This window comes from Odontesthes bonariensis, chromosome 16 (assembly GCF_027942865.1).
Source record: "Odontesthes bonariensis isolate fOdoBon6 chromosome 16, fOdoBon6.hap1, whole genome shotgun sequence".
NCBI classification, from domain to species: Eukaryota; Metazoa; Chordata; class Actinopteri; order Atheriniformes; family Atherinopsidae; genus Odontesthes; species Odontesthes bonariensis.
In genome coordinates, this window is record NC_134521.1 from 11664929 (window position 1) to 11690171 (window position 25243).

Genomic DNA, 25243 nt, shown 5'->3' on the forward strand with positions numbered 1-25243 from the left:
GAACTTCAGAGCAGAAGGTGAAAGATACCAACGGATTGTAAGTTCAGTTTCAGTAAGAGAACTGAGCACTTTGGTGATCATGCGCTACCGCCTGACTGGATGGATTCATCAGCATCCACAAACTCAGCAACACACTTTAACCCCCTAAGGGGCAGGGCCAATTAAAATGTAACCTGTTCAAAGTGTTTCACGCTTGGCTGGCCTGAAAGCAAACTGTTCTGCATTCAAACAGGAATCATCTCTGGTGTCCCCATTGGTAACAGTGCCACAGTACAATTAAAGTAGTTGTTAGTGGCATAGAGCAGCTGTCATTGCTTCTCCCAGAGGAGCCGAAGAGATTTCACAGCAGCTGAGGGAATAACAAGTGAGAAAGAGCTTCACTAATTATTTTCACAACTTTCTTCTCATGTAGTTCTCTATAGACGAGTCTGTTTTTGTCCTGTTATCTAAACTATATGTTTTATTTGGTCTTCTTTGACCTCTTATGTCATCTGTACGGTTTCCTTTCATATTGATTTGAATATTTTATGTTGTTTCAGCTCAATTTACTGAAGTTTTAAAAGGCTTCTCTAGAATTACTGATGAGTTCGGGGCAAAACTCCATCCAGATAATCTAGTCTTTATCAACCTTTCAAAACCAGTTTCTCAGTGCTTGTAAAATAGAAATAAATATATTCTAATGACACCAGAAAGCAAAAGCTGACAAACGCACTTTTAGTGGCAAGTTTTATTTATATCTATTCATCATTGTCAACCACAGTTGGAACAGATCATCATCAAGATTGAATCCAGTTAGCAGTACAGTGAAGTGTTTATCAGTCACTTTATTGAGATGCAGTCTTATTTAGAAGGGAAGCCTGACTGGCTGCTGCCTCGAGCAAATTTAGTTTGACACAGCAGGCAATGGAGAAACTACCCCGGCAGACTAAAACATGAGCCCACTGTTGTTTTCACTGGTTCATATTAATTAAAACTGGAATTTGTAGTGAGTGAAGTCAAAACAAAAGAATCATAAATATAATTAATTATCTCCCCTATTTTAAACAAAATGAGGAAATGGATTAAAATCAGATCTTAATATAGATGCGTAATCTCAAAGGTCAAAAGTGTGACCATCTTAAACTGAGGTACTTGAGATTTTATCCAACGTGCTGAAAACAAGTGCAAGAGTTCAATAATTCAGATCATGCAAAAAAAATGGATCCATCCACGATTTGTTGGACCAACATAGAAAAAGGTGTGTTTGTGGGACGCCAGAGGGGCATTAACAAGCCTTCACAGGAGTTTAACATTGGTGTATTTTCAAAAAACACTGACATTAGATGATAAATCATCCTGCATCACAACAGAAAAAAACATTAGAATCCACATACACTGGTATACAAAAGCAATCATAGAAAAAAAAAAAAAGAAATCTTCACCACATTTTAAGTAACCTAAACTGAATAGATCACATTCTTAACATATTTAAAAACTCTGGTTATGGATTTTTTAACATTATTTTTTACAGGATACTGACTGTAGTCTATGTATAAATTTGCTGTAAACTAATTTATTTCTCCCTTTCTTACAATCATCCTACTCCTATTACCAAAAACTTTAAGTGTAGAAAAGAACGAGTGTATAAAAATATTTCTTAGTCCAAACATAGATGTTTTTTTTTGTTTTTTAACGTTTCCTTTAACACCCAAAAGTAAAACCAAAAGCCACTATAAAACCATATTTTCACCAAAAAAGACTCTTTACCTGCTACCAGATCCTTTGACAACATGCGCCAGTTACATGCGATTTCCTCACTTTGAGCTAAACTTCAAGAGGAAATCATGTTGCTGAGAAAGGTTCTCACATTAAAAGTAAAACCACTCCTTCAAAAGACATGCGGATGGCTCTTTGAGTCCTTTTTACAGAAAGCAGTCATGATTTAACACCTGATATGTTGCACCATGATCCAGACATTTGAAATGTCAGAAAACCAACCTTCTGTTGTCAGCAACACTTTGGATAACTGTGAACACGCAAGAGGGGGAAAACAATGATTTCTTCTAAGACCAACAAGTTAATAACACTCTTAAAAACAAAGACACTTAATCTCCAACACGTCAAACTCAAAGGAAATTCATTAAAAAAAAAAACATTTAGTAAAAACACTCAAAGCATGAACACAAAAAGGAGAAATTCCCACTCCTCAAATTTAAATACAAACTAAAACGCATCGCGAAATATACAGAGAAATGTGTGTTTTACTGTGTGTGTACAGTAGCGTTCCACAATGTGACAAACAGTGCAGGTCAGTCCAGTAGCTTTTAGATCGACTCCTTCTTCAGTTCAGCGTCCTCTTTCAGTTTCTTCTCCTGCATGCGACTCCGAGTGGAGCCTGTGTGAAATGAAACATCAAACCACTCGATGAACAGAAACCCAAACCAACACAACGCACAATAACAAGTAGAATTAATGCACAAAGAATAACATGACACAGATTTCACTTACTCATCTCTGCAAGCTTCTGTATCAGTGTAGAGTCTCCTCCAGGTTTGCTATAAATGGGAGTAAATACATTTAGCTTAATTAGCATGTTGAATCTGAGTCCAGGGAAAGTGTCCAGCTGCTAAACTACATTATATCACATTAAATTCAGTCAATGTAGGCAAGCCAAGGCAAGTTTATTTGTATGGCACAATTCAACTACAGGGTGATTCAAAGTGCTTTACAGATACATTAAAACAGTAGAAATAAAAAGCATGATTTAAATTTTAAACAAAAGAGAAAGAAATAAGAACAATAGATAAAATCAGATAAAATCAGTAGTTAAAATGTGATTAAGTTTTGAAACTCAAGCTTAAGATTTGGAGCTTTATTCAAATGCAGCTGAAAATAGCATGTAACAAATAACAAAATGAATACTGTTGCTGCGTGTACACCAAGAGCGACCTACGCTACCTGGTAGCGGAGGTAGCTGGAGAAGCTTCGCTTGAGAATTTGCTTTGGTAGCTTTGGTAGCTCGTGACGTCACATTTAGAATGTTCAATTCTTAAAGGCCCCGCGGCTGTGCAGCACCCCCACGAAAAAAAACATGAGGAAAGATGATGTAAAACTACATTAGGTACACCTGAGAAGAGCAGGAATAGCAGAGGCAGCTGTGAAAATTAAAATAAATTCGAAATAAAATCCAAAATAAATCCAAAATAAAACCTAATTGCAGTGAGAAAGGTATGCGTGGGGTTACTACACTATTGTATTGAAGCACTCGACACGGCAATTGCAACAGTCTCAGGATTAAACGACTATTGTTTGGATAGGAACCAAAGTTTACACGTCTGTTTCCGCGAACCCCGCGGATTGTCGGACCCCTACAATCTGTGGATTGTCATTGGTTTTCTTTTCGCCGAACCGCGTCATAGCTCATTACCATAATGTTAGCTTGAGTTTAATCGCTGGAATCCGCTCTGGTAGCTCAGTTCTCTTCGCCCCTGGCGAATCCGCTCTGGTAGCCCAGGTAGCTCACCCTCCATAGAGAAATAATGATTTCCGGCGCTCAGGTAGCATAGGTCGCTCTTGGTGTACACGCAGCATGTTACTACTAAGCTTTCCAAAGCCCGTAGCACGTTTGGGTGTCCCTGATTTCAGTCAACAGATTAGGATGTCAGTATACCATGGCAACTGTAGCACCGTGTGTTACTAACCTGCCATCCGCCTCGTCCTGTCCATCCACATCGAAACGTAACCTCTTCAGGGGCTTCGGATTGGAGCCAAAATCCAGAGTCCTCTTGTGGGATCGCTCCCCGCTACTGACCATCTGGTTGATCTTTTGGAACCGATTGGCCACCTGCAGAACAGAAAGGTAAAGAGTAAGAGAGGAAAATGTCGACGGTGGCAGTAATTTATCAGGAAAAAGCTCAAACTAAAGAGGCACATACCCCAAATGATTCACCGATCGATACCAACATTCTGCGAAGGCAAAACAAACAATGCCATGAACATCGTATAATGAATTCAATTTCAAATCCATACAAATCTGCCAGAAATATGCAGGCCTGACCTGGAACGGGGAGTCATGATACCCGGAGACATGCGTGAGCTTTTCAGAGGAGAGATGTACACGTTGTTGCTGCCAGGCACACGCAGAGGTGAATTAGGGAACTTGTAGGGGCTGCATGGTATTTGTGGGATTGGAGAGAGTGTTGGTGGCTAGAAAGAAAAAAAACAGCAGCATCAGCAATGAGAAAGGTCCCACTCTTTTAATTATTCATGTATCAAAAATACACCGTCACCCCTAACTTGACTCACCCTGGGAGACGCATACTGCAGGATGTTGGTTTTCAGCTTCTGCATGAACACTTGATTGTAGAAGACGATGATGGAGTCATAGATGCCCTCTGTGATCAACACGTGCTTAAAGGTCTGCAGCAAACACAGTGAAAGTCACGATTCAACATGAAGAGAGCTTCCAACAGCAGAGTTTTGGCAGAAAGGAAGAGTTTTTATTGGAATCTTTAAAAGGTTGCGTCACCTCTTGGTTGGTGTTGGGCATGTTCTTGTATGCCGAGACAATGGACTTGAAGCGCAGATCAACACTCTTCACTTTGCATATGGCATACATGGCTGACATCATTAACTGAAAGAGCAATGAGAGACATTTGGGCCATGAAGGAAAGAAAAACTCAAGTAGAGGAGCTGGGAGAAAAATGCTTCCTCATGAGACAGTATCACTTTGAGGTAATGCCAACTGTCACAGAGAAGAACAGAGAATAAGAAACAGGCTTCAGGGATCCCATCAGAGGCTTGAATGTATGTCTAAAGTAAATAAGTCATTTTCAGCCTCATGTTATTATGTTATTATAACCAGATTTAGGTGATTTTGGAGGAAAAAATGTTTCCTAGATGTTAAAAACAGCAGAAAGGACATTAATAAAGCACATGATTCATTTTGATCTATTCTTACTCGAATGTAAAGCAGCCCTGAGGGTGAACATACTTCAGCACCACAGAAGAAAGTACATAATCCTGTTTGTATTCTTCATTGGCTGAAAACTTCTTACTATACATCAAATCACAGTGAAAATAACCAAAGTGATCATTTGGCACCATATACTATTCCACCATCCACTCGAACAACACTTACAGCCCTTTCATAGTTTCTGTTCAAGGTGTTGGCGGCCCGTAAGAAGGTGTGAGAATATGAGCAAGCGAGGAACAGAGAAACAGTAATACCAGCATCAGGAAGCTGAGGTACCTGGTCGAGGTGGCGGTCTCTCATTAGCTCGTACTCGTGCTGCAGAGTGTGCTGGAACAGGGTCCATATTATGGGCTCCAGCTCGGGGTGGGAGGACAGCAGGTAGGAGCAGAGCAGCTTCAGCCTCGTATACGCCAGGCGGTACACTGACAGACAAAGGTTTTTTATATTAATGACTATATATGCACAGTGGTAATAAGGTGGTGATGGGCCAATACTGACCAAACTGTACTTAAAACCACTGCTCTGCATCAAGATAGGCACATACCCCAAATTATGTCACTGCGGATGGCAGCCACGGTCGTTTGGTGCGCGTTGTTTTGTGTTATTTTGTCTGTTAATAGCGTGTTCTGTCATAATACCGGGGGCTCTTACACCAGAGAAGATCTCATGAACCTCAGTGACTCAACCCCTGATGATTTACTACCCACTTTCATCGCCTCATCTGTGGATTTATTGGACATTCTGGTCTCAGCTGCCCTCACCTGTGTTCATGCAGTGAAACGCCGGAGGAGAGGAAAAAGGGCCGGTGCGCTCGTGCGCCTCCGCCGACGCGGACTTCGCACACCATTACCTGGAAGATTTCTCTTTAACGTGCGTTCACTGGGAAACAAAGTTGACGAACTTCAGCTGCTGTTGGCAAGGAACAGAGACTTTTATTCATCTTCCGTTCTGTGCTTCACGGAGACGTGGCTGTGTGAAACGATCCCGGACTCGGCCCTGCAGCTGGCAGGCTTCCAGCTCCTGAGAGCGGATCGCGACACAGAACTCAGCGGCAAGAAAAAAGGTGGAGGTCTCTGTTTCTACATTAACAGTAGCTGGTGTAACGACGTGACAGTGATTCAACAGCACTGTTCTCCTGTTCTGGAAACTTTTTTCATAAACTGCAAACCCTTCTACTCCCCCCGTGAGTTCGTTTCATTCGTGCTGGTCGGTGTTTACATTCCACCGGAGGTTAACGTGCAGGAGGCACAGCGCACACTCGCCGACCAGATACTGTGTGTGGAGCGGACAAACCCGGACTCCTTAGTTATTGTTCTCGGTGACTTTAACAGAGGAAATCTCACCCACGAACTCCCCAAATACAAATAGTTTATTAAATGCCCGACCAGAGAGGAGAACATTCTGGATCACTGTTACACCACAGTAAGCAGTGCTTATCACGCCGTCCCCAGAGCCGCACTGGGTCACTCTGACCACGCCATGGTCCACTTGATTCCTGCATACAGGCAGAAGTTAAAGCTCTCTAAACCTGTTGTGAGGACATCCAAGAAGTGAACCACTGAAGCTGTGGAAGATCTTCAGGCGTGTCTGGACTGCACCGACTGGGACATTTTCAGGGCTACTTCCAACAGTCTGGACGAGTTTACTGAGGCTGTCACGTCCTACATCAGTTTCTGTGAGGACAGTTGTGTACCATCACGCACCACAGTGAGGTACAACAACGACAAGCCTTGGTTCACAGCGAAGCTCAGACAGCTAAGGCTGGTGAAGGAGGAGGCGTTCAGGAGTGGGGACAGAGGCAGATTTAAAGAGGCCAAGTACAGGTTTAGCAAGGGGGTGAGAGAAGCTAAACGTCTGTACTCTGAGAAAATTCAAAAACAGTTCTCAGTCAACGACTCTGCTTCTGTCTGGAGAGGACTCAGGCATCTTAGGCTACGGCTACACGAAAACGAAACGAGGGTTTTTTTGAAAACGGGTACAAAAATTATTGCGACCACACGGGAAAGCTGCTGTAAAGACTCAGGTCCAGATGGGAACGATGAAAACGATGAAAACGATGCAGTACACACGAAACACCTCTAGGTGCGCTGTAAGCCACCCCCACCGGTTACACCAGAACAATAGAAGAAGCAATGTGCATGCGTGTACGCCCCTACTTCTACCAGCGCGAAGCTCACGTTGTTCCTTCAACAACGCCGCTGTAGTTAGCAGTGTCTGCAGCAGTGCTGCTATCAATGTTGTGGGGTCCATGATGATCGCTGTCTGTCCTTGTTGTGTTGTCTTCTTCTTCCGGATTTTGAATGGAAGCCGCTTTTTGTTCTGGTCACTGACGTATGTGTATACGTCACTGGCATTGGCCATGTGGCTGTGACGCAGATGTAAACAAATCCGTTTTGGCTGTAACAATGGAAACGAAACGACGCCGTTCTCAGATATTCCCACTCTGGAACCCGTTTTCCAAAACTATCGTTTTGGGGTAGTGGGAACGCTGGCTCCGTGTGGCCGCGACAGCCAAACGATAAGAAAAAGTATCGTTTACAGTGAAAAACGTTTTCGTGTAGCCGTAGCCTTACTAACTACAAGCCGAAAACCCCCCACTCCCTGGACAATCTTGACCTTGCCAACAGCCTGAACGAGTTTTAATGTAATTTCGAGAGACAATGGGACAGCCCTGACACCATCCCCCAACCCTTGCGACTCTCTCCATCCTGGAGAGAGACGTCAACATGCTCTTTAAGGTGCTGTTTACACATACCCGGGTATTTTGATAAACGCATATTTTCTAACCTTCGTTTGCAAAAAAAACTTGGTGCACACAGCCCTGTTTTAAAAAAAAAACACGTCTACATTGATCCGCATAAAAACGCTATCAGGAGCTGTTAAATTACGCCAAGCCTGACGGTGGCAGTGTTAGAACAATGAGAATTCCACACAAGCCAATCAGAAGCCTAATAGAGAACCGCTGACAGGAAGAACTTCCGGATCCTTTTCAAGAAGAAAATATGGCGCCAGGCTCATGTGTGTGGACTGATAGCGAGACTGAGCTACTTTTACACGTTGCGCTGGACTATAAAACTGCTAAAGCCGTGAAAAATGTCTTTGTTGTTCAATACATTGTATGACTGTAATTTTCAAAATCACACAAGCGAGTATAGCTCTCAACAACAGAAATGCTGCTAGTACCTCCATGCTTGCCAGATAAACAATGGACGGAGAGAATGGCGTTTTCACGCTAGCATCCTGCCAACATGGCGGATAGAGGCGGGGCTCTGTACTATGACGACAACTCCTCATTCCATTCCCAAAACTCAGTTTTTGTCTCTTTCAACCAGTTTACACACAAACGCTAAACGGAGTTTTTAAAAAATCTCCACTTTTGCCGGAGTTTTTTTTTAGCTTCGTTTTCGGAGGAAAAAACTCCGTTTGTGTATAAACGAAAGGCACAAACGAAGGGAAAGGTCTTCGTTTATCAAAATACCCGGGTATGTGTAAACAGCACCTAAGAGGCAGAACCCCCGCAAAGCAGCTGGGCCAGACTCTCTCTCCCTCCACCCTGAAGCATTGCGCTGATCAGCTGTCCCCGGTGTTCACAGGCATCTTCAACAACTCACTGGAGACATGCCACGTACCAGCCTGCCTCAAGACCTCCACCATCATCCCAGTCCCCAAAAACCCAAGGATCACAGGACTAAATGACTACAGACCCGTCGCCCTGACCTCTGTGGTGATGAAGTCATTTGAGCGCCTTGTGCTTTCACACCTGAAAGCCATCACAGACCCTCTCCTGGACCCCCTGCAGTTCGCCTACAGAGCCAACAGGTCTGTAGACGACGCAGTCAACATGGCCCTCCACTTCATCCTCCAGCACCTGGACTCCTCAGGAACCTACGCCAGGATCCTGTTTGTGGATTTCAGCTCTGCTTTCAACACAATCATCTCGACTCTGCTACAGGACAAGCTTTCCCAGCTGAACGTGCCTGACTCCACCTGCAGGTGGATCACAGACTTCCTGTCTGACAGGAGGCAGCACGTGAGGCTGGGAAAACAGGTCTCAGACTCCCGGACCATCAGCACCGGTTCCCCTCAAGGCTGTGTTCTTTCCCCTCTGCTCTTCTCCCTGTACACAAACAGCTGCTCATCCAGTCACCAGTCTGTCAAACTCCTCCACCCTCATTGGACTCATCTCTGGTGGGGATGAGTCCGCCTACAGGTGGGAGATTGACCATCTGGTGACCTGGTGTGGACTGAACAACCTGGAGCTCAACGCTGTGAAGACAGTGGAGATGGTGGTGGACTACAGGAAGAGCCCAGCCCCACTCACCCCCATCACCCTGACAGACTCCCCAGTCCACACTGTGGAGTCCTTCCGCTTCCTGGGCAGCATCATCTCTCAGGACCTCAAGTGGGAGCTGAACATCAGCTCCCTGACCAAGAAAGCCCAACAGAGGATGTACTTCCTGCGGCAGCTGAAAAAACTCAACCTGCCAAAGACGATGATGGTGCACTTCTACACCTCCATCATCGAGTCTATCCTCACCTCATCCATCACCATCTGGTACGCTGCAGCGTGTCATCCACTCTGCGGAGAGGGTGATCGGCTGCAATCTGCCATCTCTCCAGGAGATTGTGGCCGACCCCTCCCACCCCGGACACAAACTTTTTGAAGCACTCCCCTCTGGCAGGAGGCTGCGGTCCATCAGGACCAAAACCTCCCGCCACAAGAACAGCTTCTTCCCCTCTGCAGTTGGCCTCACCAACAAGGCCCGCTGTACCCCCCCACTGACATGAACCCCTTATCCCCACTGACACTTTATATATTAACGTTATATTAACGTTCTGTCTCGCTGTCATTACAGAGTGCGTTACATTAACGCACTCTTTTTTTACATTTATTACTTTATTCTATTATTATTATATTTTTTGTTTTGTTCTTATGGCACCAAACAGACCAGGCCAAATTCCTCGTGATGTACAAATTACTTGGCAATAAAACCTTTTCTGATTCTGGTTCTGAGGTTATCTTGGCACAGATCAAAAATAAAGTAACCTGAGCAATACTTTACATTTTTTATAGAAGAGGCTGAGCGAGTTAGACTTCGGATGCCGCGTAGCTTGGCCGGCAACCTGGACTGCGGGCTGAGAGGAAGTCTGAGAGGCAGGCGCAGCAGGTGAGTCAGGAGGGAGAACACGCTGGCCTGGGCGCATCGGAGACAGATACCTGCACAGAGGAACCAGTGGCATGAGTCATCTGAACTGCTAACAGGAAAATTTCCACTTTGCTTGTTCTGCTGATTCAGAATCATATTGGCTCCATAAAGATGGACTCATTGTGACTCATGGAATTTCACTTTGACTCTTGCACCTATGATTCACAATGGCTTCAAAACAGTTCAGAGACAGTTTTTTTGTACTAAAGACGACACCTCAGCCGTTGCATAACGACAGACTGAGTGTGGGATGGCTTACAAGTCGGCTGCAGTGTGGTTGTGCTGCAGCGGTTGGCTGAAGCTCGCCGGGGTCTCCACCTGCTCGGCTGCTCCGCCCTCGTGCTCCTGCTTCAGGAGCTCAAACAGCGAAGAACCCTGCAAAGACACAAGCATCACTGTTCAAAACTAATCCTACACGTGTACCGTCATAATTTTAAGAAACATTACATCATGTTTCTTCACTGAAATGAATTGAAGGGATCAAAGTTGCAGAATAGGTTCAAAAGAAACATCAATTTACAATGATTTTCATATTAATTACACTGAATCACAATACAAATAACGTTGTGGAGTAGTTTGTAGGTGAAACCATTTGTTAACATGACAGACTTTAAGCAGAACTGAAATCAGCCCCAACTGTAACCACTTTTAAATCCAGGTTTAAAACATTTGTCTTTCGGTGTGCTTATGGTTGAGTTTATATTTTTCTTTTCCCCCCTCTTCTTTGATTACTTTTAACTGTGTTTTAATTTTAATTTTATTTTTTTATTCTCTTTAAATTGCTTGTTTTTATTCTGCTGTATGCTGTTCTTTTAAATGCCTTGTCTTTATGTAAAGCACATTGAGTTGCCTGTGGTTTGAAATGCGCTTATAAATAAAGATGCCTTGCCTTGCCTTGCCTAATCTTATTTAAGAGCATTTGACAGTCTCAGCAATGTAAATGAATACAGTGCTCCCTCAACCCTTTAAAACAAAATGATTATCATAATCAGTCGTCCGTTTGGTTTCGCCTGGAATTAAAAGAGGAGCAATGACTAAGTCCAATCAGTGTGAAAAGGGAAATTGTTACAGTTACATTATGCACACAAAAAACAACCATAAACCATATCTGTGGACTGATAACACACCCGTTCCTCCGTTTGTGTTGGCAGGACACTCCCTACGGTGTCTGACACAGACAAAGCAAAACCCACACCTGCAACAAATCTTTGAAAAAATTTAATTTAAATCAACAGTAACAAAGAAAATCAATCTAATCAGGAATATAACATAAACCTGGAGAACAGCTTTTACGTCCAATGAGCTCAAACAGGGAAGTGAGGGCCTGGAGGTGTACTACTCCGCAATTAACACACAGTGACTGCAGGCACGGGCATGACATGAGTACATTCTTTATGTCCTGCTTGCTACACCCTGCTGACGCCACCAAAATGTTGAAAGCACACTCGCTGTTTGATTGTCAAGGATTAAACCAGCACTGCAGAGCTTTATTAGGTTTCACAAATTTTTAAGAGAAACGAAAGCCAACAGATGTATTCCTAATTCAATGCTTTATAGTCCTATTTAACTGAAAACATTAATACTATCAAATCATAAAAAGAAGGGGACAACAGCGATAAAAGTATGTTATGAAGCAGAAACGTAAAGCTTCTGATGAACTGATTTACTGGGAAGCCAATCCAAAGACACTTCCATCACTAAGGAACTCAGACACCTTTATTTCTGAAACCACAAAGTCTTTAGTTGAATATGTCCATTCGAATTCTATGCAAATGCAATACAAAGCAGCTGTGGGAGGACTTCGGCCCCTGTAAAGGCTCCTCCCCTTATCTCAACAGGCCAGTGAGTTCTTTGTATCTGAGTCTTTGATGTCCTGGCAGCCGTTAGGTGTCTGAAACACAGTCAAGCCAGAGAAGAGCAACAACCACGATGTGCCCACAGGGCTTCTGCATGAACACACAGGAGAGCAAGGGAGGTGAAGAAACACACGACTGCTCGCGGAGTTGAAGAGGTAAACATTTCTCCTGTGGATAACAACTGAAAAGACTGAAAAAACTTCACTTGAACAAGGACAACAGGACGTGCTGGACAACTTTCACGGAGGGAAAATGCTTGTAAAGGAGCTTGAATGCTGATTTAAGGTACCTGTGGAGTTCCTTTAAACTTTTCCTCCCTGGATTTCATGACTTTATGAGAAACACACTGAGCATTCTTCTGCTTTTTTCTGAATGATGAACGTGACTGAATTAGAAAGTGGAACACACAAGTGAGGAGAGCTTTCACCGGTTTCACTGTAAATATTCCTAACCTATCAGCCCGATCTAATCATGAATAACAACAGCTGTGACAAGGGTGACGACTTCAAATACCCTCTCTACAGCTCGGTTTTCAGCCTGGTATTTGTAGTTGGTCTTCTGTTCAACACCATGGCCATTTATATCTTTGGCTGCACATTAAAGATCCGCAACGAGACAACAACTTACATGATAAACCTGGTTGTCTCGGACTCTCTCTTTGTCCTCAGCCTGCCTTTTCGGATAGCGTACTTTGTTCATGGACAGTGGATATTTGGAAGTGTGCTCTGCAAGATCTCTGTGGCCCTGTTCTTCACCAACATGTACGGCAGCATCCTCTTCCTCACCTGCATCAGTGTTGACCGTTTTCTGGCCATTGTTTATCCGTTCCACTCCCAGACAATTCGTACAAAGAGAAATGCCAAACTGGCCTGCCTGACCGTGTGGATCGTAGTCCTCGCTGGAAGTATACCCACCGGGGTTCTTCTCGACACCACTTCACCCAACAACACTAATTCTTCTTCAAATTACTGCTTTGAGAACTACTCAAAAAAACAGTGGAAGTCAGAGCTGTCCAAGGTGGTGGTGTTAATCGAGACTGTGGGCTTCCTTCTCCCGCTACTGATAAATGTCTTCTGCTCAGTCATGGTGCTGCGGACCCTGAGGAAACCCCAAACTATCAGTCGTGGAGGTAACCTCAACAAAGCAAAGATATTAAGGATGATCTTCGTGCATCTGCTCATCTTCTGCTTCTGTTTCATTCCGTACAATGTTAATCTAATTTTCTACGCCCTGGTCCGCTCCAACATCCTAAAGGGCTGCTCTGTAGAACACGTGGTCAGAACCATCTACCCCATCGCTCTCTGCTTAGCAGTGACCAACTGCTGCTTTGATCCAGTCATTTACTACTTCACTTCAGAGACGATTAAGAGCTCCATCAAACAAAAGTCGACAGTGTGGCACAATGGGGCCAAACTATTTGACAGACTTCAAATGGACAGCACACAAAGCAGCCCAACTACACCCGCAAAAAATTACAAGGTGATGAGCATGAGAGCCAAAATATTTGACAGTGAGTCCACAATCTGATGTGTATCGTGGTTGATGTGGCTGGTGAAAGGACAGAGTGGGAAGCAGAATGACTTGGTTGACTAAGAAGTCACACCCATCTGCTGGACACAGAGACATCGGACCGGGACTTAAGACATTGATCTCTATTAAGTCAAAGAAGAGTTGGAAAATAATTGTGTTGTAATGTTAGTGGAAATTGCAGGTGCCGCTATAAATATGCATCAGCTTTTTCACAAGAAACATAGCAGCTGAAACTCCTTTAGCAAAGCTGAACCAGTATTAGTGTTCTTTTAATGCGCGTTACTGTGCAGTTTCTAAGTGTTTGTGTAATATGTGGTCACAGAAAGACCTGTATGCACTTTATAGAGCAGCGTGCTCTATAATGGCTTTTCACCTGAACTCTGACAGTGAATAAAAAGTCACATTTTTAAAAGGTTTCCGCATTAAATTCAATACTTGTTAGACAGAGAGGGGTATTGTAAAATGTTTGGCTCTCAGTGGGTGAAACCAGGTCATTTATCAAGATGCATTAGTTATACAAGTACTGGCAATATGGATAAAAGCACTGTGGTTGGGCTGTGAAAAAGTAAGTTACGCTACAGGTGTGGTCAACACAGGACTGCTTACTGCACCACCTGACAATGCACAAACACTGCTAATCATGTCTGAATTGGAGATTTCTGTAGAAATGCTTGGGTGGTAAACACACGAAAGCATGAGCTTTATCTGCCCGTTTATCTTTGGATGCAGAAATCAAACCTAGATTTTGCAGTATACTTCAGTGGAAAGGACAAAAATAAGTGTGTGTACAGACCTGTAGCCATGCAGCCTGGCTGACTACGTGTGAAAACAGCTCACTGTGAAAATGGAACATGGTGGAATCTGAATGCATGAGAAATATTTGCTTTCTCTTGTAAATCTGTGCACTGCAAGACAGGGCATTGCTGCATTCCTCTTGCGAGTCTTAGCCTAGGGGTCTGCACTGACATGGTTTGACGTATCACCACCGACTGACTGAGAGCACTAAAGCAGGCGAGCAACAACCCGCCGAAAGAAGCCTCACAGAAGTAGAGCGAAGGTGGTTGATACCATTGTGACAAAGAGGTACTTGGCAGAAAACCATAGCTAACCCTTTTTACCTTAAAATGGAAAACAAAAATAAACTGAGAAAGATTATAGAGATGATTGACAAAATGGTCCTCATTACATATTTATAATTACAAATATATCTTAACTTTAAAAGATGAAAAGAAAATTTAGTATTTACAGAAAGTGAAATGGATACCAACACACCGACTATAGTGTGCATAGGAAATCTTATGCGCCTATTGAAAATATGTTGCAGAAAGAGTGGTTTCGCCTTTGATTTAGACCGATTAGTTCCGGATCAAACATGTTCTTCTAGGGACTTGCTCCACTGAGTCTCCAAAGAGCACCTGTCCCAATATTGACTGAGAAAACTCCCTGCTGTATGATTACGGCTCCTTCTGACATTGGACTACTGTTACTTATGGATCAGCTGGAGGGAAAAATGGTTAATAATCAACCCCAATCAGTAGTTAAAGGAAACAAATGTGCGTGTCACATACTATGGGGGGAGGAGAAAGACAGAGCTTGATCAGTGGAGCTGCAGCTCAAATCAGCAGCATACATACTGCCACAGCAGGATGCTGAACACCAGCTGACTGACCACACTAACTGCATTAACCCAGTTATCGGTGAGTGACAACATTTTAACCTATGCTAAGCTATCTTTATTTGCACTAACTGTACTGAAAACACAGAGCTGTACAGAGACGGTATTATGGAGAAATAAGTAGCGCTTCTTTAATCAACAACTAATCAGGCTTTGGTAGAAAGTCAAAATACAGAAGTTGAAAAGTTAAAGAATCAAATAAGTGGAATAAAATCCATGTGACGCTCTTCATATTAGTCTTAGTATATAAAATCTTTATAGAATAACCGATTACACTTTGACAAATAAGTCAGCTGATGGAATTCAATATCATATGTGAGGTAAAATAATCATTTCTAATTTAATTTATACAATTAGGACTTAACTGTGAGAGTACGTCAGACACAACTAAGAAGGAGAACACGAGTTCAATATGTGTTGTATTACAGAAAAGGAGAAAAAGTCTTTCAAATATCCTGTTTAATATACGATTACTAAAGAATAAAAAATGTCACACAGAAGGCGTCATATGATCTGTGGTTGCTTCGGTTTGTTCTGCACTATGTGCGCAAAAGTACGCGGTCAGCCGATGACCTGAATATGCCGAACGACCAGGTTTTTACTTCCTTTAATGGCTCAGGCATATTCCAAGATGGCAATGTTTTCCTCGGGCTCAAATTGTGAAAGAGCAGTTCAGAGAGCAGCAGATATTTTCATGCAGGGTTGGGTCACCTCACGGCCCAGACCCAACTCCATTAATGCACTTTGGGGTATGCTGGAGACGACTTTACTCAGTGGTCTCTCAATGAAAAAACAATGAATATAACAGAGCAGATCTAATTTTTTGGGGCCATGCACAGTAGAGACACCAATTGGGTTTATATTCACAGGTTATTTCACATTTACATCATAATTACAGCTAAGTTAATATTGTAAGTGATTGATAGTCATTTTGTAACCAAAATAAACATTAATTAGTAAAACTTAACTTAACTTTCAAGGCTTCAGTAAGTGTGTATTTACTAAGTATATAGTATAACATAGTGATATGTTGCTTCTGTTTACACTCTGAACGTAATGAGAGCAAATGTTTGCTTGTTTTATGAGAGCAGAGAGCTGCACTTAAAACTTTATAGGCAGAATTCATCAAACTACGTTAGTTACTGGAGTCTAATTAAGTTGTCTTAGCAAATTTACATCTCATAAACCCTAACATATTTTGAATTAATGAAATGTTAACTTTCTACAGGTGTAATTGCTCCAGCAAAGGCTAATGAAAATGTTGCTACCCTGCGCCATATGCTTACTTCAACCAACGTCATCCCTTCCAGAGTAATGATGGCAACGCAGTGACTTTAGGTGCTGGAGTGCAAATCACTTGGAGGTATGGAGATGTGGAATATGACAGGGAAGCTAGTCTCACCTTTGTCTAACTGTACAGTCGATACAAGCTACCGCTTCACCTTCTACCAAGTGTCCTATAGTGTCATCTTCCTGCTGGGGCTGCCTGCAAACAGCCTGGCCCTGCGCAGATTGCTCTCATCCCCGTGCACCATGAACAGCACAGGCATCTACATGGCCAGTCTGTCAACTGCCGACTTATTTTTCATCATCTCTCTACCTATGAGAATCTACTACTACCACCAAAAGGCCCAAGCTTTGTCCTCCAAGACAGACAACTCATCCAGTTGGACTTCTGGAGCAGCCTACTGCCACATCACTTTCACCCTCAAATACATCAGCTTGTATGGGGGCATCTTCTTCCTGGTGTGCATTGCTGTGGACCGATACTTGGCTGTGGTGCACCCTTGGGCACCTACACTCCGCAGGCTGCGTGTCGCACAGGTGGTAAGTGTTGGGATCTGGTGCCTGGTGCTCGGACTCAGTGTGAGTTTGCCTTTGCTGCGCTCGGCAGCGTCGAGCCAAAACAAACCCTGTCTGCTTGACCCATCCTCACGGCGCCACCAGACCACGATCCTGGCCATCCTGGGCTTAGTGCTGGGTTTCTTTCTGCTGCCCACTCTGGTACTGCTCTACAGCTACTGCAGAGTGCTGAGTGTGCTTCGCCACTACATAAACCGCAGCCACCGTCGCAACCGTCAGCACACCCTGAGAGTCATTTACTGGGTGCTGGGGGTCTATCTGCTGTGCTTCCTTCCCTATCACATCAACCTGCTGGTATATACCCTCACACACATGAATCTGCTGCCGCACTGTGGGCTGGCTAAGGTGACAAAGGCCGTGCAGCCCGTGGTGCTTTCTCTAGCCAGTTCCAACTGCTGCCTCAATCCACTCATCTATTATTTCTCCAGTAGCCTGGTGCACAGGGAGTTGCCAGGTGGTTGAGGCAACTTAGCAATTAAACCGACCATAAATTTGTCAAAATGGCGTATAGTTCTGCTACTAATAAAGTTTGAACTCTTATCTTGTTGAAACTGTTAAACTCTGTATGGGTTAAACCATTAATGTGTTTTTTTATTTTAACTGGGATGCACTAAAAAGCTTGTGTGATTTCACTTTGGGAATAAATGTGTGTTTTCACATCAAGTTCATGCAGAGGTTTAGCTTATTGAACACCTTTTATGAGCATTTATCCCTGTGCAATGGTGTGCTTACAGCCGTTTTCACACACAAACACGGGAGATGTTGCAGAAACTTTCTCTGTAGCTGCTGTTGTACACGTGCATGTCACAGCTGGAGTTTTACTGCTGGAGCTGGGCTATCCTGGTGTGAAGTAATAGGGATGGGTACATGTGTCTTGAGCGTACGAGAGGTAAGACATAAGCATGTGAAGTATGGTGGAGGAAGCTCTTTGTATTTGACTGTTTTCACATAATCAACGAGCATGTGAAAAGCAACATGCAAGAGGAGGCAGCAGCATGAGCACTTGCTTCCAGTAAATGGTCAGGAGGATTAGCTGCCATGTTTACAGACCGTCTCACTTAATAATGGTTTGGACCTTTCATGTGGGGGCTGGGTGGAAAATCTTCACTAAAAGGGAAAGCTTTTGTCATTTGCATTCTCACATTCAACTCTATTGGAAATGTCAGGACTGATGATGACCACCCACTAAACTGTTGTACCAGTCGTACAAGCATGGAGAAGAGTACAGACTGCTGGCTTTGCATGTGAATAGCCGCTTTCAGACTGTAGGAACCTTTGGCAGTTCTAATAACCTTTTAATCCGCGGGGCCGTTTTCTCCCGTGTTCGGACATACAGGAACTCGGGGCTTTCTCCCTCAGTTCCTATAACTATTTAGCTCCTTCTCCGAGGTCGGGTCTTTTCATGGTTCTATAGGAACACATCTGACGGAGGTGTTTGGTGGTCGGTAGCTACGCCCCATGTCATGCTATCACGGCTGAAATGTTTCCTCATAGGATACGGACACAACCGGCGGGTGTTTAATAAGTTAAACTTACACGTTGTCTCCTTTGTCTGCGGCGCTCTGCTCTCCTTTCTTCCTTCATGAAATGAAAAAGTATCTCCTGACTCTCTCTGTGAGCTTTTCCAGCCTCGATATTAGACGCCTGATGTGATTGTCCATGATTAATATCACCATCATGTAGACCATGAACACGGTGGCCTTCCCGCTCTCCATATTAGCTTTTTTGTTGTGTTTTTCTTCTCTCCTTATTTTTACCAGGTTTTGCTTGTTTTGTTTTATTGTTGAATGTAGCGCTAAACGGCTAACGGCTAACACGTCACTGAAGCAGACGGCTGCGCGCGGCGCATCAGTCCCTATCAGGTCCCGACTCGTGCGAATGCAGACTGAAACAGTTCCGCTGGGGAAGGACAGTTATCAGAACGAAATTCGAGTAGGACAGTTCTGATAACTGCGTTCTTAGAATTGTCTGAAAGCGGCTAATGATGTGGGACTAGAAATCAGGCTGCATTTTGCTCCTGACTACAGCACATCTGGTGGAGATAAAATACTAAGATCAAAAGATTTTTTGTATATATATATATATATATATATAGCTCATTTCTAAAGATTATTAATCCTTTTCTAAAAATGAGTAGTAGAGAATACATCAATCTTACACTCTGTGTACTACAGTTTTTTTTTAATCTTTTCATGGATCAATAAATGCTCTCCAGAATATTTACAGTGTTATTGTCTGTTTAATTGTGTCTGCGCAGTTCTTATACTGACCGTCTTCCATGCGATCCTCTCCATGATGAGGTTCTCACACGTCTCCAGATGTTTGATGATATCTTTGCTCAAGGTGGGTTCAGCCTTGATGAAGCTCTCAATTACTTTGTAGAAGTCGAAGGCAGCAAGGCTGAACACATTCAGTATCCAGGGGAAGCACACGTCTGTTGCAGCTTGGTCACCTCCTCCGTGGTTGCACCCCCCGTTTTTGAAGCTGCTCTCTGATCATGAGGAGCAAACAACGTTATTACGTTTCGTCTTACATACAAAAGATGGTAATGTACAGCTGTAAAATACAACACAGCTCTATATCAAGCGAGTATGTTAGCCATTTTTGAGAAAAATAGAAAGTTTGCACCTTCATATGTTGCCATGACGACCTCCAAGGCACAGGCCAGCAGAGATGTGTGGAACGTGGAGTCGTTGAGGAGTTTACTGGAAATAAAATCACAAATACGTAGCATTCATGTGTTTCTAACTGTCATCGAAGGTTTGAATGAAGCTCAACAACAACAACTGGATTCACAGTCTGCTGAACATCAAGCGGGGGAACAAATACCTGAAATTTTGCACAGACAGCCGTTTCTCTTCCTATAAATAAAGAAAAAAATCAATGTGTTGGAAATTTATAACATCCAGTGGGGGGAATTTAAGTAAGAGTAATGACATAAACAGTAAACAGATGCTGTACCGATTTCAGCATCGCCTCCATCACTTTGTAATACAGTCTGATGCCAAGGGCAGATCTCTGGAAAATGGAAAAATGAAACACTCAGAAATAAAACAATTTCAAAGCACGCGTTGCCACTCTTGCTCCTCCTGCTGAGCGATAGTCCATACCTGCCTGCCATACACAACACAGTGTGGCCCAACGGCCTCACCAAACCTCTGGCTGAACAGCTGTCCAAGTGTCTCCACACGCTTCTGCACATCCTGCGTGGGGTCCACAGTGCAATTCTGATCAGTGAAGAAGGAAAGAAGGAATATGTCAAATTAATCAGGGAGGAGGCTCATGGAGGACTTAAATGATATTTTTGGAGACCTACCTTGAAATATGTGGCCAGGTTAGTAGATGGCTGATCCCCAGTGGAAGGAAGATCACCCCTCAGCAGCCGGATGGAGGTCATGGCAGCTCTGAGAGGAAGAGAGAAAATCACATATTGATGGCAGATAAGATTGAGGGTAATCTACATATAATCAAACAGCAGAAGAGCAGTGCTTCCATCATTGCTTTTTCCTTTACAATGATGCCATTTCGGCTCTCTCAAATACAACAGCTGAGCAGCCAACAACCTACATGCTGTCGACACAAAAGGTCAAACTGAGAGAAAATATACAAAATATCAGTCCATCTCCTCTGCATCAAGAATGAAGAACAAGTGAGACCCTGTGAACTGCTCACCTGATTGGAGTCTGCGGTGGGATGAGTACCCCATCTTCCTCTGGCTGGTTCTTCTTTGGCGTTCTCTCCACCTGGGATCTAAATGCAGAACCAGAGTCATTCAACATGTTTCCTTAAGCACGAAACAGCATCAAACTCTGAAGACTGAAGAAAGAGATTACATCTCATCTTTAGGTACGAGAACAGTCTCATCGCCGTCAAAAAAAAGCCGTCCATCAACGTCTCTACTCTTGAGGTAGTGCTCTTCATACTGTTGATTCACATCGGTCACCTGGGGGAGAACATGGCAGCCGAGTTATTTGCCAGAAGGAGCCACTGGGCATCAAAAGTTAAACATGACTTTCACTAAATTTCATCACATCACTCTTAAAATTACAAGATTAATTTTGGCAATCAAACCCACAAAACAGAAAAGCCTTGTTAGGTTCTGTTCACACTGATTAATAACTGATGCAATGTACATGTGCTGTAAGGTACCGGTGCCACAATTAAGAGTGATTAAAAAACAGGGGATCACAACTCTTATTGTTAGAGGAAAGCTACGGGCTAAGTTATACTCTGTTCTGGTTTCACACGCCAACAACTGCATGCACCATGGACTGCACAGATAAGATTGTATGATTACAGATTAGAGTTTATATCTGCACAGATCTCAGGCTTCAAAGATAGAAAGAAAAAGCTGTCAACTGTCCAAAGATCCAACGGAGAGACAACAGAATCTGAGATAAAATAAACTGAGCTGATATCTCATCAATCCTCAAGGTTTTTGTTCTTTTTTTTAAATAAATCAACCCTCTACGGGAGGTAGGATCAATAAAATGAGAGGCATAAACCGTTAAAGTAATAATGTGCACCATCTGTCCATTACTGGGGTAATACAACAGTAAAGTAAATATGTCCAGTATCCTTTTTTTAGATGACCGTGTCAGTGTCAGCAAACAGTGGCCTCCTGTCTCCATTGTTTTCATAACTGCCTCTGCAATATACCACCCTGACATACTACAAAGGATCCCCAGCTTGAGTAAACATTTTTGTGAGACTGGTTATGTGTGAACAAACATGTATGAGTAGCAAAAGCAAAAGCCAACATCTGTCAGACGCTAAAACGTAAAAAAAAAAAAAAAAGGAAAAAAAAGGCAATAGCAAGCAAGGAGATGACGAATGGAAAGAATAAAACGGAGTAAAACCAAACAGTAGAGCAGCTGTTCTAACTATCACCTCCTACCTGAGGAAAATCTGGGGATCTTGAAAGATCCAGCGAGTCCAGAAAAGCAGAGAAACTGGTCTGGTATACATTCTTCACCTGCACATGACAAAGGGGACATATGATGCTACAAAAGCACATAAAGGAATTATGACTGTATTCATAGGATGACCTTAAAGATCTATTAAATCTCTTTTTTTTCTTCTTAAAAAGACGGGTTGTCAGACCTCTTCTGCACTGCATTCATTCTCTTTGCACAAGGTCTCAAGAAGTTGCACGTCGACCTCCGGTTCAGCAGGTTTGGATTTGGCTTTGCTCTGGTTACGACGAGACGTTCGTGTCGGGGGGCTTTGAACTTTACTGATGGCTGATTCTGAGAGGAGAATCAAAAAGAATAGAGAGAATATCAAAGAAGCCATAAACAATAAATCCGTTGACACAAAAGGTCATGCTGAAGCTTACTGTAAAGAGGCTGCAGGAGATCTGGAGAGCAGCGCTTGATGAATAACTCCAGCGTACAGAGCAGCAGCTGGAACGATATGACCAGGTCATCCTCCATCTGCAAGGTTCTTCCTGCAAACAGCAGAGACACAGCGAATAAGAAGCGCTGTCACAATAATACTGGTGCTGACCAGAAACAACAGGCCCGTAAGCACGAGGAGAAACATTTTCCAATTCATCTGATATCTATGACTGAGCATGGTGAGGAAGGAGGGATGAAAAGAAGACGATGGAACGGCATGACCCCACTTATTTTTGGTGTTAAAAAGCTTAAATTACCTTTTGCCAACAGAAACATGGTCCAGCAGGTCTGCATTGTCTCCCTCTCCCTTGAAAATGACACACTGAACCATTAACCCACACACGAGTAGCACAACTTTAGAAACAAGCTTACAAATGTCAAAGAGGCTACAAAGATGCTAAAGAAAGTGTCTAAGAAGCACAAATAGTGGTCGAAGATCACCCCTTTAAACTTACTTGTCATCGTGAGTCAAGGCAAAGATTTTCTTGCATGTTCTGAAAACAAAATGTAAAAAGCGGTGAGTTACATTTTGCTACATAATTCTCTCTTTACCATTCTCTGTAAGTACTCTACTGATACGCTCGCTCACTCACTTCTCAAACCTCTGGTAAAGAGCCAGCATGACATCGTACTTCTTCTCCAATCGTGTCAGTGCCGAGTTCACCTTCGTGCTTATCGTGTCCAAGTTCACATCCAGCTTTCTCACCAAACCTAAGAACTGTTTTACGCTAGAAAGCGACAGTGACAAAAATCATTCAATCAGAAAACCACGAATAAAGATACAAGAAAGTCCACATTCTGTCCGAGTATTTTTGTTAGCATAGATAAAATCAATTTATTGTATTTTGCACAAAGCTGAGGATGCGTCAACACCTTTTAGACAAGGGTGCAATGACCAATCTACATCCAAAAAAAAAAAGAAGACAAAACTGCCAATTGGTGCTAAAATGAATCGTGTGCTACCCTAAATTAAGTCTATTCAAATAACCGATGCATGCAAGCAGATGCAATATGAAGTAGCTTTTCCAAAAATAAGCCCAATAAGCACTTACTTCAGACTGACTGCTTTCAGAACTTGGGTCAAGGTGAAACAGGCAACATCCATGTCTGTTACAGTCACAAACAGACAAGCCCCCCAAAGCCTTTTCTGACTGTCCTGGAAATTGTAAAAAAAAAAAAAGATAAATGAATAATGATAATGAAAACATGAGAAAAAATATTACTCTTCACTCCTTCTACTTCTCACTGAGATCTTCACTAAATGTATTAATAAATGATGGAAAGTAACGGTTTGAAATACATTTGAGTGAATTAAGCTTCTGTAAACCTCATTTCCAGATAAGTTGCTCATTCTTTACATTTTTAAGCCCTATGAAGTTGGTCAGTGAAGACGTTTCACTGTTTTACTTTTGTCTGAAGAAATAAAGGTTCAAATTATCAAACAAATTCAAGTTTTTGTTGCAGAAACCTTTCCAATTTTTGTGGAAATGCAGTTTGTAGAAGCTTAACCTACATTACAGTCGTGTTTTTAGCAATGTGCAAGTGTCCAAGCTGGATAATGATTGAAACTTTTCCCTTTTTATGTAAATTGTTAAAGCCTTTCAAAAAGCATCCCCCAAAATGATCTTGTGTTCATTCATTGGTCATATTTATAGTAACAGATCTTACTCATTACAGGGGGAAAACAACAACATTACTTGTGCTTTTCCATATGCTTTTCTCATGAAATAGTTTTCAAACAGTAATACATTTTGAACCGGTGTATTTTCACTTAGTTTCAGCAGGATCACAGCGTTACACACGTACAGTCGCATCATTATGTATAAATACATACAACAACTTCATCCATGGACTCCTGAACAGTTTTCCACAGGACCCAGGAACGATCACAAACCAGGTCTGTAACATGAAGGCTCTTACACAGAGTCACAAACTCGGCGTCCTTGTCTCTGTGTCTGCAGGATAGAAAACCACAAACATCAACACAGCACAGATGGCAACAGCTCCCAGTGCAGGACGTCCGACTGCTAGCCAAATGTGTGGCGTGTATGTGCGTTATAACAGCGTCACATCTCCTACTATCTCATGCGATAGTAAATAACAGGTTGTACTCCAAGGCAGGAGGTGTAGGTGTTAGGACTTAGTTAATGGTATTAGCTCTAAATTCAGGCCTCACTTCGTTCAAAACAGCTAACTAGTCGGCCTAACGGTTAATCACAAAAGCTAGCAAGTAGCAGTAATATACATGGACAAACTAGCTAAATAGTAAGAGTACAGAGTCAAATTATTTTAAATAAAAGGAAAAGCTAGCTTGCGTTGCCTATGAAGCACATTAACATGCCTTACTTTTTCAGAGATAACTCTGGACTCTTTTCTAGAGAGGAACTGTCAGTACTGGGCTTCGGTTCTTTGCTCTGTGTCGTCCCGGAGTTGCGTTTTTTAGGTGGCATGTTGGCGTCTGGTTCCCTAACAGACAACTTTAATTAACAGAAAAATAGCTGTTTTGTTTAAGGCAATCGCTGATGTTGACCGAGTTTAAAAACCACAGAACAAGTCCAGTGCCAAAAATACAATAAAATCCGACCTACTTCCTGAAGACCGTGTTCCAGTGACGCTTGTTTTGTTTATCCGGAGCACGCGGCGGCCAACCGGGGCCACAAGAGACACTAATTTTACAAGTCTTTCCTGCTTAATACTCACAGCTCCGATTCAAATCCACTATTTGCTTAATGTTTACGATTATTTGTCTCTGTTTACAC

At 42.8% G+C, this 25243-nt stretch overlaps 3 protein-coding genes across 3 annotated transcripts; 2 read left to right on the top strand and 1 right to left on the bottom strand.

The window, feature by feature from the left end:
• Window positions 1-709: 709 nt before the first annotated feature.
• Window positions 710-25077, bottom strand: rb1 (retinoblastoma 1). The gene is made up of 27 exons (XM_075487881.1): window positions 24831-25077; window positions 24319-24439; window positions 23537-23640; window positions 23078-23212; window positions 22940-22978; window positions 22742-22791; window positions 22424-22534; window positions 22189-22334; window positions 21983-22060; window positions 20919-21028; window positions 20758-20835; window positions 20402-20489; window positions 20196-20312; window positions 20047-20103; window positions 19915-19946; window positions 19714-19790; window positions 19356-19576; window positions 10421-10536; window positions 10018-10172; window positions 5231-5376; window positions 4508-4612; window positions 4285-4398; window positions 4037-4185; window positions 3915-3945; window positions 3681-3823; window positions 2488-2534; window positions 710-2374 (listed from the first exon to the last, which is right to left on the bottom strand). The coding sequence occupies exons 1-27, from the start codon at window positions 24932-24934 to the stop codon at window positions 2304-2306; spliced, it is 2745 nt and encodes a 914-aa protein (XP_075343996.1). The 5' UTR covers window positions 24935-25077; the 3' UTR covers window positions 710-2303.
• Window positions 12031-14077, top strand: LOC142401702 (lysophosphatidic acid receptor 6-like). Its single transcript, XM_075487166.1, has one exon. It carries the CDS (start codon window positions 12489-12491, stop codon window positions 13542-13544), a length of 1056 nt encoding a protein of 351 aa, XP_075343281.1. The 5' UTR covers window positions 12031-12488; the 3' UTR covers window positions 13545-14077.
• Window positions 16468-18796, top strand: LOC142401703 (lysophosphatidic acid receptor 6). The gene has a single exon (XM_075487167.1). The coding sequence runs from the start codon at window positions 16588-16590 to the stop codon at window positions 17545-17547; it is 960 nt and encodes a 319-aa protein (XP_075343282.1). The 5' UTR covers window positions 16468-16587; the 3' UTR covers window positions 17548-18796.
• Window positions 25078-25243: the final 166 nt, after the last annotated feature.

Bases quoted from the DNA above. Each gene is read 5' to 3' on its own strand.
- LOC142401702 (XM_075487166.1), top strand. From the start codon at position 12,489: ATGAATAACAACAGCTGTGACAAGGGTGACGACTTCAAATACCCTCTC.
- LOC142401703 (XM_075487167.1), top strand. From the start codon at position 16,588: ATGGAGATGTGGAATATGACAGGGAAGCTAGTCTCACCTTTGTCTAAC.
- rb1 (XM_075487881.1), bottom strand. From the start codon at position 24,934: ATGCCACCTAAAAAACGCAACTCCGGGACGACACAGAGCAAAGAACCG. The intron at 22,979-23,077 runs GTGAGTGAGCGA...TTTTGTTTTCAG, and splicing joins CTTTACCAGAGGTTTGAGAA to AACATGCAAGAAAATCTTTG. The intron at 19,577-19,713 runs GTGCAAACTTTC...CCTCATGATCAG, and splicing joins CGTCATGGCAACATATGAAG to AGAGCAGCTTCAAAAACGGG.